This window comes from Acartia tonsa, chromosome 6, assembly GCF_053477335.1.
Source record: "Acartia tonsa isolate MP-2025a chromosome 6, ASM5347733v1, whole genome shotgun sequence".
Lineage (NCBI taxonomy): Eukaryota > Metazoa > Arthropoda > Copepoda > Calanoida > Acartiidae > Acartia > Acartia tonsa.
Genome location: NC_137265.1, coordinates 3,506,172 through 3,519,879, shown reverse-complemented (window position 1 = coordinate 3,519,879; position 13,708 = coordinate 3,506,172). Strand labels below are relative to the sequence as shown.

The 13,708-nt window shown below is 30.0% G+C and overlaps 3 protein-coding genes and 3 long non-coding RNA genes across 6 annotated transcripts; all 6 read left to right on the top strand.

The window, feature by feature from the left end:
• The first annotated feature begins 751 nt into the window (after nucleotides 1-751).
• LOC145323438 (uncharacterized) lies at nucleotides 752-1,453 on the top strand. Its single transcript, XR_013880980.1, has 3 exons — nucleotides 752-813; nucleotides 915-1,030; nucleotides 1,363-1,453. It is a non-coding gene; the product is annotated as an uncharacterized LOC145323438 (long non-coding RNA).
• Nucleotides 1,454-1,539: 86 nt separating this feature from the next.
• Nucleotides 1,540-2,432, top strand: LOC145323279 (uncharacterized). The gene is made up of 4 exons (XR_013880909.1): nucleotides 1,540-1,659; nucleotides 1,861-2,025; nucleotides 2,115-2,197; nucleotides 2,362-2,432. It is a non-coding gene; the product is annotated as an uncharacterized LOC145323279 (long non-coding RNA).
• An 894-nt stretch (nucleotides 2,433-3,326) lies between these two features.
• On the top strand, nucleotides 3,327-7,101 carry LOC145321479 (uncharacterized). The gene is made up of 9 exons (XM_080162899.1): nucleotides 3,327-3,403; nucleotides 3,709-3,843; nucleotides 3,912-4,009; nucleotides 5,110-5,215; nucleotides 5,396-5,524; nucleotides 5,757-5,881; nucleotides 6,371-6,485; nucleotides 6,758-6,864; nucleotides 6,951-7,101. The coding sequence occupies exons 3-9, from the start codon at nucleotides 3,996-3,998 to the stop codon at nucleotides 7,099-7,101; spliced, it is 747 nt and encodes a 248-aa protein (XP_080019025.1). The 5' UTR covers nucleotides 3,327-3,403; nucleotides 3,709-3,843; nucleotides 3,912-3,995.
• A 187-nt stretch (nucleotides 7,102-7,288) lies between these two features.
• LOC145321478 (protein eva-1 homolog C-like) lies at nucleotides 7,289-9,851 on the top strand. Its single transcript, XM_080162898.1, has 7 exons — nucleotides 7,289-7,340; nucleotides 8,214-8,320; nucleotides 8,398-8,503; nucleotides 8,702-8,784; nucleotides 9,210-9,303; nucleotides 9,500-9,611; nucleotides 9,842-9,851. The coding sequence occupies exons 2-7, from the start codon at nucleotides 8,318-8,320 to the stop codon at nucleotides 9,849-9,851; spliced, it is 408 nt and encodes a 135-aa protein (XP_080019024.1). The 5' UTR covers nucleotides 7,289-7,340; nucleotides 8,214-8,317.
• A 1,022-nt stretch (nucleotides 9,852-10,873) lies between these two features.
• On the top strand, nucleotides 10,874-11,476 carry LOC145323228 (uncharacterized). The gene is made up of 3 exons (XR_013880887.1): nucleotides 10,874-10,938; nucleotides 11,150-11,267; nucleotides 11,439-11,476. It is a non-coding gene; the product is annotated as an uncharacterized LOC145323228 (long non-coding RNA).
• A 213-nt stretch (nucleotides 11,477-11,689) lies between these two features.
• Nucleotides 11,690-13,396, top strand: LOC145321476 (uncharacterized). The gene is made up of 6 exons (XM_080162897.1): nucleotides 11,690-11,708; nucleotides 11,984-12,033; nucleotides 12,302-12,380; nucleotides 12,562-12,711; nucleotides 12,963-13,106; nucleotides 13,208-13,396. Exons 1-6 carry the CDS (start codon nucleotides 11,690-11,692, stop codon nucleotides 13,357-13,359), a joined length of 594 nt encoding a protein of 197 aa, XP_080019023.1. The 3' UTR covers nucleotides 13,360-13,396.
• The last annotated feature ends 312 nt before the right edge of the window (nucleotides 13,397-13,708 follow it).

Below are 13,708 nucleotides of genomic sequence, written 5' to 3'. Positions count from 1 at the left end.
TTTTAACTGTAAAGAGAGAGGTCAAGAATTTGAATTAACACCAGCAAACTTCTCAGCAACTTACACTATTACATGTCAACAAGATGATGTGGGTCATCCCTACTGGTCTTCACATACAATACCTGATTGTCACTGTAATTTTTTTATTTATGCAAAACTCAATTTCAAAAAAAATTAAGGAATATACTGTTAAAAATGTTATTCTTATTAAATTCTGATTATATGAATGTATAACAATGTTATTTTGAAAAATTGTTCTTAAAGTGAAATTATTCAGGGGCTAATTGTTTGATACCACCAGAACCTGATGATTCCCACAATTTAAAATTGGTTGGATGGTATGTAGGAAGTGGAGGAGGTCAGAATTTTTAATATGACTTTATAACTTGACTTGTGGCTTCGCCCTTAGCCTCTATAAAATTTATTTTTACAAGTTCACAGTTCAGATTAGGTAAGGTATTTTAAATGCAGTAAGAAAATTATAGAAAAAAAAATTTTGTCTTTATTTTCAAGTATGGTTCAGTAAACTTTTGATAATATAACAATGCTAGCGTTTGCGCCCCAAGCATCTAGGGGCTCTATATTCAAAGGGATATGGAAGGCAAAAATAGCCTAAAATCACCTCAGGACCTTTAAGAAGCTTCACCACATCCTTTCAGTGATTATCGAGATCCTTTGCTACAGACAGAAAAAAAGCTTACTTCTTTATATAATAACGGATATTTTCATAATTAAAGGTGGTGGAGGAGATGGTGATTGGGACACTTGGTCAGACACTAAACTTCCCAGACATGGAGACAAAATCACATTTGTGTAATGAGATTTATTAATTTTGAACTATACTATGTTACATGACATTTCTATGTTCAATCTGTTAGAAGGACAATTCTGTATTCTTTTTATATTTATGATAGATGTGATGCAGGAGGAATTAATAAGTTTGAGCATGACTTTACACAAGATCAACTAGATGTAACTTGTAATGTAAATAATACCTTCACTTCTGTGGAGTGGCCAACATGTGTTAAAAGTAAGTCAGCAGTTTCTCTCAGAATGCCAGGTTCAGCACAGAAACCAATTGCTCTTATTTTGAAATTCATTGAATATGTGGGGAGGGGGTGGGTGTGATTTTTTTGTGAGTTGGAGTTTTACTTTGATTCAAGTTAGGTTAGGTTATATTGGGTACAGAGTAGCCAAACAGTGCTATGGCAACTCAGGTGTAGACTATTAATTTAAGTTTAAAGAAGAAAAAAAAGGTTGTTTCTATGCTTGCTAGGTAATTTAATTTTTTTAAAAACAATAGTAAACATAAAGAAAAGAAAATTATTTTGATTTAAATTAAACTTGTTTTTCTATAATCAGCCAAATATTGTGATCCACATGAATTGGAAACTGAAGTGATTGGCACTCATACTCCTACAGATGAAAAAGTTGAATATATGAAAGAGACAAGGCAAGTTTACATACTATTATGAAAACCTAACAAATTTAGATTTTGGTTTACAATTCAAATTAAACATTTTGTATCATTATTGTTTTTAGTTGGTACTGCAAAGATAGAAGACTTCAGATTAAGGGACAAGATGGAGATCCACAAGATAGTCTTCCTGGAACTTGCCTTTGGTCCAAAGCTTTTACTGTCACCCCTGAAAATCTTGGGTATTTTTTTTTTTTCAGTCATATCATGCCTTGCTATTTAGATTGATATTAGATATTTTATATACTTTACATGAAGGTGCATGGAAAACAAACATGTCATAGTTCCATTTATGGTCAGCAAATAGACAAAGATTCATGATTCTACATTTGTGTTATAATGTTATAATGCAAATGATTTTACAACATAATAAATTTATCTAGTTGTGTTGTGGCATATTGTACAAATGCTACTGTAGAACCTTTGGTAGATGGAGTCGACTATGGCAAAGCTTTTCATGCTAACTCAACAGAATATAAATTCCAACCTCATGAAAGAGTTTTAATTGGAGAAACACTTACATTTACTTGCAAGAATGGTTACTATAGGTTATTATTTTAGATTTATTAATTTTATCAACTTATTAGTTTCTTAAATAATTGTCATAAAATGCCAAACAAATTCAAATTTTTTTCAGAAATAGTGAAGTAGACAAAAAAGAAGACGCTGATAATACAACAGTAATTTCATGCCTTGAAACTGGTTATTTTCAATACCCAGGTTATCCCTACATAATCTATGAATAATGATGAAATTATAAAAATTATATGATACATCTAAATGTTATCAATTTTTCAAAGTAAAAATGCAAATCTCTTATAAACTTTTTAATACTTTTAATGATGCTAAGTAGCCTCTAAGATTAATGTATCTTTAATTTATAGATTCCTGGGATCCCTGTGTTAACGACATACTTTGTGAAGATCCTGGTACATTGGATTATCTCATTCAAACCAAGGAATTAAGCAAAACATTTTGTATAATGGGCATATCTATCATCTTTTAAAAGAAAAATTTAAATGAATACATTTTTTTCTATTTTGTTATGCTTAAAATTTTAGCCAGAAAACTTGACCTATGACTCAACAATATCTTATAAATGCAAGGTAAATTATATAATAATAGAAAGAAAGAAAAAAAACAGTATTGCACCAGCATTTTCATTTTGAGAGTTGAAAATTTTGATGTTTTGTAAATGAAAGAAGTATAGGTATTACGGTTATATTAAAAACTTACTATAACAGCCCCTAAAAAAGGTGACATGTAAGACAGAGTTTTACATATAAATATAATATGATATTTTTATGTACTAGGACAAAAGAATGTACATAAAAGAAGGGGATGCCGTATCCTTAAAGCCATCTGTTGAAACAAATTGCAGGTGGAAAAAAACATATCCCATCAATATTCAACAATTAAAGGTATTAAAGTAGTTTTTAGATTTAAAATTCAAGTATACATGTAATATTCAAACAGAATGCTAAAAATAATAGATTTAAAATTTATCATTTCCTGAAACAGTGTAGTATTCATCACTGTGGACATCCCAACCTGGAAGATGGTAGTCATCCACATCCTGATGCAAAATATAATTTGAACCTTGAAGTTACTCCCCAAGTAACAGCTGCTCATGTTCCTTTTGCTGACAGGAAAATTATTATCTGGATATTATATATATATGCTTTGTCTTAATAAAATATTAAAATAAAAGTTAGCCTGCTAAATTGAATAAATAAGAAATATAAAATTTTACTCCTCAAGCGCATTTAAAAGTTTATGTTGCTTTAGAGAAACATCTTTGAAAACCTAAAAAAATTTCCAGACAAAAAATATCAAATAATTCTTTCTTCCAGTGTTGTGTATAAATGTAAGCCAAACCACTTTTTTGAAAATAATGAAATTGATCCTACTAAAACAGAAATTAAGGTATGTGAAAATAAAATTTATTTAAAGAATTCATTCAAGATAATTTGATTTTTTCCAAGTGTAATTTTGACCCTATGTTGTCTTAGAAATTTAATACACATAACACAATATAATGAAACCCTGTAGACACTAATTATTCAAAGAAATTTCTAAATACAATTCTTAACAGAGGCCAAATAAACTATATTTTCCCAAAGAAATCTAACCTCTTCTGAATGTTTCCCCTTTAGATGTACAAGATAAAAGAACAAAATAACTTATTGAGTAAATTCACAACTAAAATCCTTCAATTATCATATTATTAGGTACAATGTTTGACAAATGAAGGTGTATATGGAGTTCCTGCCGCCTGGCCGAACTGTACTGAAACAGTTTTATGTGACCCACCCCCATCACCAACTATTAATGGGTCCATTACCTGGCTTAACAATCAAAATGAGGTAGTTAATGTACAGTTATCTAATTGTTAAACCTTAATTCTAAGAAATAAATTATTTTATTTCATCAGAATATTTATAACACAACCATTGAGTATAGATGTACAAATGGGTCACAATTTGATGTAGATTTGGATAACAAAGGAGAGACTATTATGATTTCAACAAGGTAGATATTAATATTTTTGTTCATTTGTTAACTTTTCAAAGATTAACCCATTAGTGCCGAGCGCCACTTTTATGGGCCGATCGAGCTGAAAATTTCAGGAAAGCTTTATAATGGTCAAAACAGAATTCAAATTTTTTTGTTTTGCTCTAGTGGCATGCACAGGAAAGTTGCCAAAAAATCCGGTTTGGCATGGCCATAAATGCACAACGGGTATTTAAACCCGTTTTGGGTGGTTTTCTGCCGGCATTAAAAGCCGCTTATTCCTAAATACCCGGTTATTTTGACAAAAAATGAAAAATGTAATTTTTGAACGCCCAAAGTGAGATGAACACTTTTTAGAACTTTGATACGATCCGTAATTGAAAACTACACAACCTCATGTAATCTATAGGGCTACAAGTAATATACAAAGCAATTTATTTCAAATTTAGTGTTTCGGTCGGTTTCGACCACCGTAACCGGGTAAAAAAGCCCGTTTGTCGAAGTTTAAAAACCTGACATACACAAAAAAAGAACATATAAAAATTGGATGATACATATCAGAAAAAGAGCATAAAACTATTGGAGGACACATATAGAGATTACTAGGGTATACTGATTAGGGTGGCTCAAGAATAATAAATCATAAAAAATATTTAATGGTTGAAAAGTAAAAACCGGGTCATAAAACCAAAACCAAGCCGGGTTTTAAAACTGTCGGGTATTTATGGCCATGCCGAACCGGGTCCTAATAGAGCGTAAAAAAATGATAAAAAAATCATATAAAAAATAATAATTTGAATAAAACGAATTCACAAATAGATGTACTTGTCAATAAACATTAGATTTCACAAAAAAATCAGCAACTTAATTATAAAAACAAAAAAGTTATTAACGTTTTTCTAAAGCACCTTTTTTTTTGCGGTTGATCCATATTATCCATATCATAGATCCATATCTGAGACTTCTCTCCAGGGACAATAGATAAAGAATGGAGTAAAGGGGAGGCTCACAAAAGGATGATGAAATTTGAAGACTGGAAACCGTTTTTTTTCCTTTTTTTGGAACCGGGTTTTAATACCCGGTTCGTCACTAATGGGTTAAATTCTTTATTTTTCTAGATGTCAATGGAACAAGAAATGGTATCCTTACAAGGATAGCCTTCCAGAATGTGAAATAACACACTGTGTAAACCCTTTTAACATCCCAGAAGACTCTTTCATTCAGGTTTGCAAATATGATTCAGGAATATTTTTTCAGCATACTATTATAATGATAATATGCTGTTTATCTAAAGCATAAGCAGATTAATTTGAAATCTTTTGGCAATATTGTAAAAGGCAATTGAAGAAATAATGAATTAAAACATAATATTTCTTGAAATTAAACTATTTGAATCTTAAATAGGAAAAAACCTCAGAATGGACAAAGATTGGGATGGTAAAATGGTATGAATGCAAAAACAAGCAAAATGGCCAGCACACTATGTACTTTGAAAAGGATAGATCTAGTTCAGAGTTCTCTGTGTTATGCAAGGTAAACAATTTACACTTCACATTCACTCAAGTTAAATGAGCATAACATGAACATTTAACAATATATGGGTGCCAATATTTCAAATCAAATTTTGATAATTGGGTTGATTAAGTGTTTACAGAGTTAGATATGCTTTTACAAACTAATAAAAGAAAGTCAGTGTTAAGCAGTTCTAAAATGTATTTTTATATAAACACATTATCATTAGATTATATGGTTTATAAATATTCAGGAAGATGGAACATTTGAGTTTACAAATGTAAGAGAAAATTGGCCAACCTGTTTAGGGGATATACAATGTGATATACCTCCTCCTGTACCAACTAATGAAGAATATACTCTTAAAGAGGTAAGAAAGTATATATTATTATCATTAAAGCAAAGTTAATCTACTAATCATGTATATAAAGAAATGTTGTTAATCATTCATGGAATACCACAATTAAATATTATTGTTTATAGGATGATGGATATGTTCATATTCACTACTATGAATATCCTCTTCCTGAAACTGCTTTAGAAAAGAATCTTACATCTGAGTATAATCATACAACATACAGCAGAAACTATGATGCTTCATTGACGTAAGATTTTTATTAGCATTGAAGAAATATACATTAAACAGTGCAGTGTGATAAACATTAAAATTGATTGGTTGAAAATATGATACTTCTGGAAAATAATCTTTAGATTAAAAACAAGTTTTAGGGGGTTACAATCATGAGTGTAGGTGGGTGTTAATAAAAAAATAGCTTTAAGTTAATTTTTTGGTCTCTCCCTACCACTTTGAAAAGAGAGCTCCTAAATACTGTGGGTGTTGTCACTAGCAAATTATATTTTAATTAGATATGGATGTGGTGCAGCTAGAGAGTTTATAAATCCAGATGGAAATTTTCACCCAATTCAGAAAATGAAGTGTCAGTGGAACAGAGAATGGTTCCCTGCAATCAATAAACTCCCTGTAAGTATTATTTTCAGGGGCTGTGATTCTGCTAATTATTTCCATTTGATTTTTTTATATTTTAGTAGAGTAATAATGTTGGTTATAACTAAAGAGAAGTGAGTAAGAAGAGAGAAAGGAAGTAATTATTGTGGGGAAATTTTAGAATTGTTAGTCAGAATCCTGTTCCCTTGTCCCTGAATACAACAAAGTGATTGAATAAGGTTTTAAAACAATGTATGTATTTGTGTTAAAATGACACAGAAAAACATGACATTGAAAATTTATGCTAGGATTGTGAATGGGTTGCTTGCCTGCGGCCTCCAGAACCACCAGAAGGGACAAATCTTGTGCTTTTGGACTGGCAAGGAGAGGTTGTACCTTTTGGTGGTTTAGCAAGGTATAAAGTAACTTAATATTTTTTTTAAATTTGAATCTCTGATGCATTTTGTCTGTTGTGAAGTATTTAAATATCATTTTTTGTAGATATGCTTGCAAGAGAGATATGTTCTTTGAAGAAGATCCGACAATTCTGGAAGTTAATTATGAATGTCAGGATGGCTCTGATGGATCAAGGAACAGTTTATTCATAAGAAATATATTTAAATTCTCAAGAAAATTCTTTATAAACAAATAAAAGGATTATAGATAATGTAAAGTCTTATTGAGATGCATCTTTTATTTGAATGAAAATATAAAACTATAGTTTTGATTTATTATGTAGGCTTTTTCATTTACTTCAAGGATAAACTTTGCTGCTTAAAAATCTGATAATAAAAATTTAAAGAAATATGTTAATATGAATATATTTGTTTAATAGAAGGGGATTTTTTAACACACCATCAGATCCAACCAGTTGGCCCAGGTGCCTTTCAGGTAAGTTGATAAAAGCTTTGATAAGATTAAAGGCACTGCTCTCTTGAAAAGGATCAAGACATCCAGGACTAGCTTAATTCTAATACAATATTTAAATATTATGCTTTTTTTGGATAACTTGATTAGTTAAAATAAAAATAAAAAAGACTAGAATAGTTATTTTCACATCGTATTATAAACAGTTTTCTGTGGATATAAAATTTACAATCTAGGGGCTAAAAAACAGGTTTTAATCTCATGATTTTACATTTATATATTCATAGAAAACTGGTTATAATACAATGCTAGACATAGTTTTTATATGGATGATAACCAGTTCTAATCCACCAGACATTTATTGGTTTCAAATGAATACAAGAATATTTATTTCTTTCATTGTATTATAAACCGCTTTCCGCAGGAATAGAATGTACAATTATAAGATTAAAAATAGTTTTTTTAGCCCTGAGTTGCTGCAGGCACGGCTAAAAAAAACTTGTTATAATCTTATGATTGTACATTTCTATATTCGTAGGAAACTGGATATAATACAATGCTAGACATAGTTTTTTTTATGGATGATAACCAGTTCTAATCCACCAGACATTTATTGGTTTCAAATGAATACAAGAATAGTTATTTCTTTCATCGTATTATAAACCGCTTTCTGCAGATATAGAATGTACAATTATAAGATTAAAACTAGTTTTTTTAGCCTCAAGTTGCCAAAGGCACGGGCTAAAAAAACTGGTTTTAATCTTATGATTGTACATTTCTATATTCATAGAAAGCTGGATATAATACGATGATAGACATAGTTGTTTCGTATGGATGAGAACCGGTTCCTATCCACCGTATTCGTATGAATATGAGAAAATCAATTACAATTTTCAGCTCCATTGTGCCCAAAACCACCAGAAGTACCCTTTGAGGGTATAATAGAGAACAATCCAGTTGAAATTGGTTATCCTGACCAACATAATTGTGTTGTTGATGGAATGGTAATGTACATATATTCATTCAGATTATTGTCTGCTTTAATTGATTTGTACAACAAATAAAATAAATTGTTGTTTAGGAGCTAGAAATAAAATGCTTTTCTTTCTTGAATGTTTATGCAAAGTTTGCATATTTTGGAAGATATAAACAACTGAACAAAAAGCTTATTTGCAATGGAAAACTAGGTAATTTAACTACTTCACCAAGCATAACTTGTTAACCTTTCTTTGAATTTACTTTGCCTTTGTACTTGTACTATACCTTACTAAACATAAACTAACCTAGAATGAATTTTTCCATAATCATGAATATGCACCTTTAGAAATGTATTCTGTATATTATCCATGCATTTGAAATATATAAATATTAACATATTAATCTAGAAAATGACCCAAGAGGAGGACCAGAAGATGAATGTATTAATACAGATATTCTACAAGTTATTAGGCACAATTGTCATGGAAAGGTAACTAGTTTTTAGGAATTATAATGTCATTCATAATATCCCAAAGATAGAATAACTTGGGCTCTCATTTTACCACCAAGTTTTACTTAAAGCCAAGACATGAGAAAAAATAATGGATCATATAAATGTGCAGTTAATAGTTTTATTTTCTTTATTTTTGCCCCCAAGAAAATTGTATAAAAAAATATTCTAACAAATTTTGGGTTACCCAAATTCTCTCTTTGGGTAAAGCCCAAAGTAGCTAGAGGCACTGTTTATTTTGACTAATTGTATGACTTTAATCTTGTTCATGCAATAAATTAGAAGTGCCTGATTATTAGTCTACACATTATCCCTAATCCTGTTAGTTTTCATGTAGTTATTATGACATACTGAAACATCCCACACCACAGAAATTTCAAGATCTATAAAATTTCTACTTTTAGAGCTCCTGTAAACAAACTTTTCAATCTTGGGAATATCCATTGGATATCTTTTGTGAGCGATATAGAAGAGAAATAAATGTGACTTACATTTGTAGTGAGTACTTTTCTTTGCAAATTTGATTTACATACAATTCTTACATGCTTTTTACCATTTTTTTAAAGCACAAAGAATATTTTTTTTTACTTTGTTTCCATAGTTTTCTATAGTTGGATATTATACAACTGTGACATTGTTATTATTTCTTATTTGCTCATTTCTTTTTCTTAAAGTATTAAATATTTTTTTTTAGTCCAATGTAATGATTGGTCAAGTTTACTGCATGATGAGTTTACTTGCATAAGTGAGTCTCTGATTAAAAATGAGTGGTTATCTTTAGAGGCTTTAGCAAATTCAACAGGATTGTCTCAGATATTTTTGTTTAACAATTATAAAAAAATTATTGCAAGGTGTCAATTATTCAAATAGATGAGGAAAATAAATATCATTTAAAGAAATTAAAGGAAGCTTGCAAGAAGTACACTGATCTAACTGGTAAACTGCTGTCAAGTAGACCCAATACTCAAAATTTAAAGCCTTCAGCTTCAACAACAAAAAGATATAGACATTTCGAAGATTGGTGTATTTCTTGCAGGCTTCCTTAGATGGGAAATTATATCACCATCTTTAGTCCTGGGATCTTTTGTTTTCAATCTCATATGGAATAATCTAATATGCATTTTACATGAAAATGTAAATGAGACACAGTTGTGCAGATGAAGAATTGAGAACTTTGTTGACAACAACCGTATCAAGGAAATTAACTCATAGTATTGGGGATATTGCAGCAAGGTATGTAGAAGGTTCGGGTATAGTCCTTTCCACGACATCCCTCCATAAGGGGCGATTCTTCGTATTTTTCACAGTAGCTTTTCTCCTATTTCTAGCCCCTGCGGGGGGCTCTAATCCTGCGGGGCCAATTACCTAACCCTGTAGGGCAATCACCTAACACAATATAACCTAACCTAACCTAAAATAAACTATAAAAAGCCATTTTAAAAATACGACTAATCGCCTCTTATGGAGGGATGTCGTGGAAAGGACTATACCCGAAGGTTCTCTTATATAATTCACAAATATATTAGCGTCATGAATTAAAACTAGTTCAATACAATAATGTGAAACATATAGACCACCCAAATGTGATTTATTTTTAATTTGATGAAAGACACTAAACATTAAAATTATTAAGACCTGTTTTGGATGAAACTGGTAGCTTGTGTGGGTTGTCAGCAATATATTGGTCACTTTTTGATACTGTCAAATCTAAATCTCAGCTTCTTAAAATGAACTATAAAGAAATGAGACTAACTATATTCCAAGAGCTAGGAGTTATACCAGGTTAATTTTATATTTTAAATTTTATCAGCAATAATCAAGAAGAAAACAAAACATGTAATTTTTTTCACCAAAACTTGTATCGCTGAATTGTTAACTTTATTTTTTTAGAAAATAACACTATCCTTGTGATAAGATGAGGGTCTGACTGACAAAAAGTTGCTGCAACGGTATCATCAATGTAAGAAATTTTTTAAAACATAATTTTGATTTGGGTAATTTCTCTAATATAAGCAAATATAATTATCATAGACACACAGTTAGATTAAAAAAAAAATCCAACCCAAATTCTAGTTGCTTGCACAAGTGGAAATAGCTCTTTGATAAAGAAAAGAGATGTTGGAGTAATATCAGGTCAACAGTTTATTTTTTTCTGCTTATTGGTTTTATTTGATTATACTTTATTTCTTTTAAGAATTATGTACAAACTTAGATATAATTGTGATTTCTGAAGTTGAATATAGGTTAAAGTAGGTGTAGTTGCTAGTTTTACTATAAATCAGACTGTATTTATTTTTGGACCTTCAATACTATTCATTGTGTTAAGACTTTTTTTAATTTACAGAATCAGAAAAATCATTGGAATCACTGAAAAGAGTGGCTCGGAATATTGATCCTGTAACTTCAACAGATTTAGAAACTCCAGAAGAAATAGAACTAAGATCCTATGGTTCTGTTCTGACGTATGTATCAATACTTTAACAATTTAAAGGGGTGTGTACCTTCCAACTAGGATGAATTTCTTTCCCTCCTCTCCTTCCTTATCTCTTTCAACATGTATCAAAACAATACACCTAAAAAATTACATAAAAACATTTTTCAATATTAACTCTTTGATTGCTAATAAATTTTAGATACAAGTGTGGAAAAGGCAGACAGTTTTTACCTCCAGGAACATGATAGCTTTCCATTATTATTCAGTTCAAACCTAAGTTAAACTTTAATAATCTTATATAATAGAATAATCTTGAAAATAGTAATAGCTGAATGTGAATGCCTTAGATGGTGACAGATTAATTGACACTTATGAGAACAGGACCATTCAGTGCAACTGGAACCAAACTTGGACAGTCTATGATACTCTAGATAATTGTGTCTGGGTAGCATGTCTCTACCCACCAACAGTAATTTCATTTGTAAAACCTAATATTAGAAATTGAAATTTTTTTAACGAGGAAAAAGCAAAATATACAACCTACTTAAACATTTTACTTAGATTTAAAACATTTTAATAGATCATTTAGAATCTGCAAACTTTTATATATATTATTCTAATTTGGAAATATTTTGTTTCAAGCAATAATTCTAAAAAAACAGTACTAATTAATGTTTCAAATAAAGGATACTTAAAAAGTTCAGCAATAATTTTTGTTTAATAACAATTATATAAAAAATTAAGGCTCCGAAGGGTCACAATTTGGTGGGAAGTTTTGCATTGGAGGAAACACAGTATGGAGAAGCTACTAACTATACATGCAGCTCTAACCACCTTTTCTTTGAACATGACAAGGAATTTACTTCTTTTAATGACAATCAAAATGAAGTAAAAATAGAATTTTGTTGGGTTTCAAAAATTCTTCAAACAGTTATGTTTGGAAATAAATTGTAAAAGAGTGGGCTGTATAAAAACATTTTTCTCTAAATGTCTTGAAGGGAGATGACACAGTAGAAGGTAATAAAATTGTGGATCGAATTAAAAGAAAGTAATCTATAAAAGGATCTGAAAGCTTATGATGTATTTTGTCAAAATGATGGAACATTCTTAGAACCAGAAATATGGCCAAAATGTGTAGCAAGTATGTATAACTTTTATTAATATCTTCCAAAATATTAGCTAATGCTTACTAAACCACAGTTTAATTTATCAACTCCCTCTCTTTGAAAAGATTTTTGTCAACAGCAGTTAATATAAATTTTTCAAATATAAATGTTATAATTTTATGATAAAAATTACAGTTATTTGATATTGGTTTGTAGGTGTAAACTGTGGAGAGCCTCCAGCCAGACCTGGAACAGGAACCTGGGAGTGGAATGGCAACTACAGCTACAAAACACAAATATCTTACACTTGTGGACCATATGGAAAATTTTGTTACAGTAATGGAAAGTGTGTTGAAGAAGTAATAGGTGAGTTTTGCTTATTTTCTGATTTATAATTTATAAAACATTGGTTACGTCATGGAAAAGATTAATGTTCCCCTCAGGTTTTTCCAATGTCTAACTACCCTAAAGGTTTTTATACAAATCATAAATAGAAACTAAGTCAATTTTGTTAAAGGACATACATTCAGACCTATAACAATAGTAATATCATACTTAATAATGCCAAATATAGCCAAATCTTTAGTAGAATTAAAATTTAAACTTCTTATTTCTAGTTGAATGTGGATGGAACAAGAATTGGGTTCCAGCTGAATTACCAAAGTGTGTAGCCACTGCTTGCTCAAATATTCCTGTCCCTCCAAAGAAACTTCAACTAATCAATAGTCCAGATGAAAAAAATAACATGACTTTCTCTACAGGTAAAGAGGAATGAACATTAGGTTATCTAATGCCTTTGTTAAGTCTAATGTACTAAATATAACAAAATAGAGTATATTAATAAATTTAATTTTAATGAAAGAGTTTCAAAGATATAATCCATCAATACCCATGAAAATACCATTTCCTGGACCAAGTCAATGTGTTAGAGGACAAAAGCTGATGATGATTGGAACAATACTAGACAATAATCAGGTGAGAACATTTGAAAGTGATAAAACATTACTCAATTAATTTATTATATAGATTATAACTTAAATTTTTTTTAGGCTGTAGAGATTGTTTTAAAAGCAACTGATGAAAATGAGGCATTTCATGCCCACATTGATATTCTTACTGAACAAATATCTTTGTGGTCACAATTTGAGGTAGGAATATTTTGTTTGCAAGGTCTATATTTATAAGTGTTAAGCTGTTTGTTCATTACAAGTTTTGTAAGGGTAGAACTGCTTAGTTCGTAATTTTCATAGTATCTATGAACTTTTTTTTTGTTGACATTTTACTAAAAATAAACGAGGGTATTCAGCCTTTTCATTCATTATATTTTTCAAAAAGATTACTAAACTTTAATTACTATTTTGAT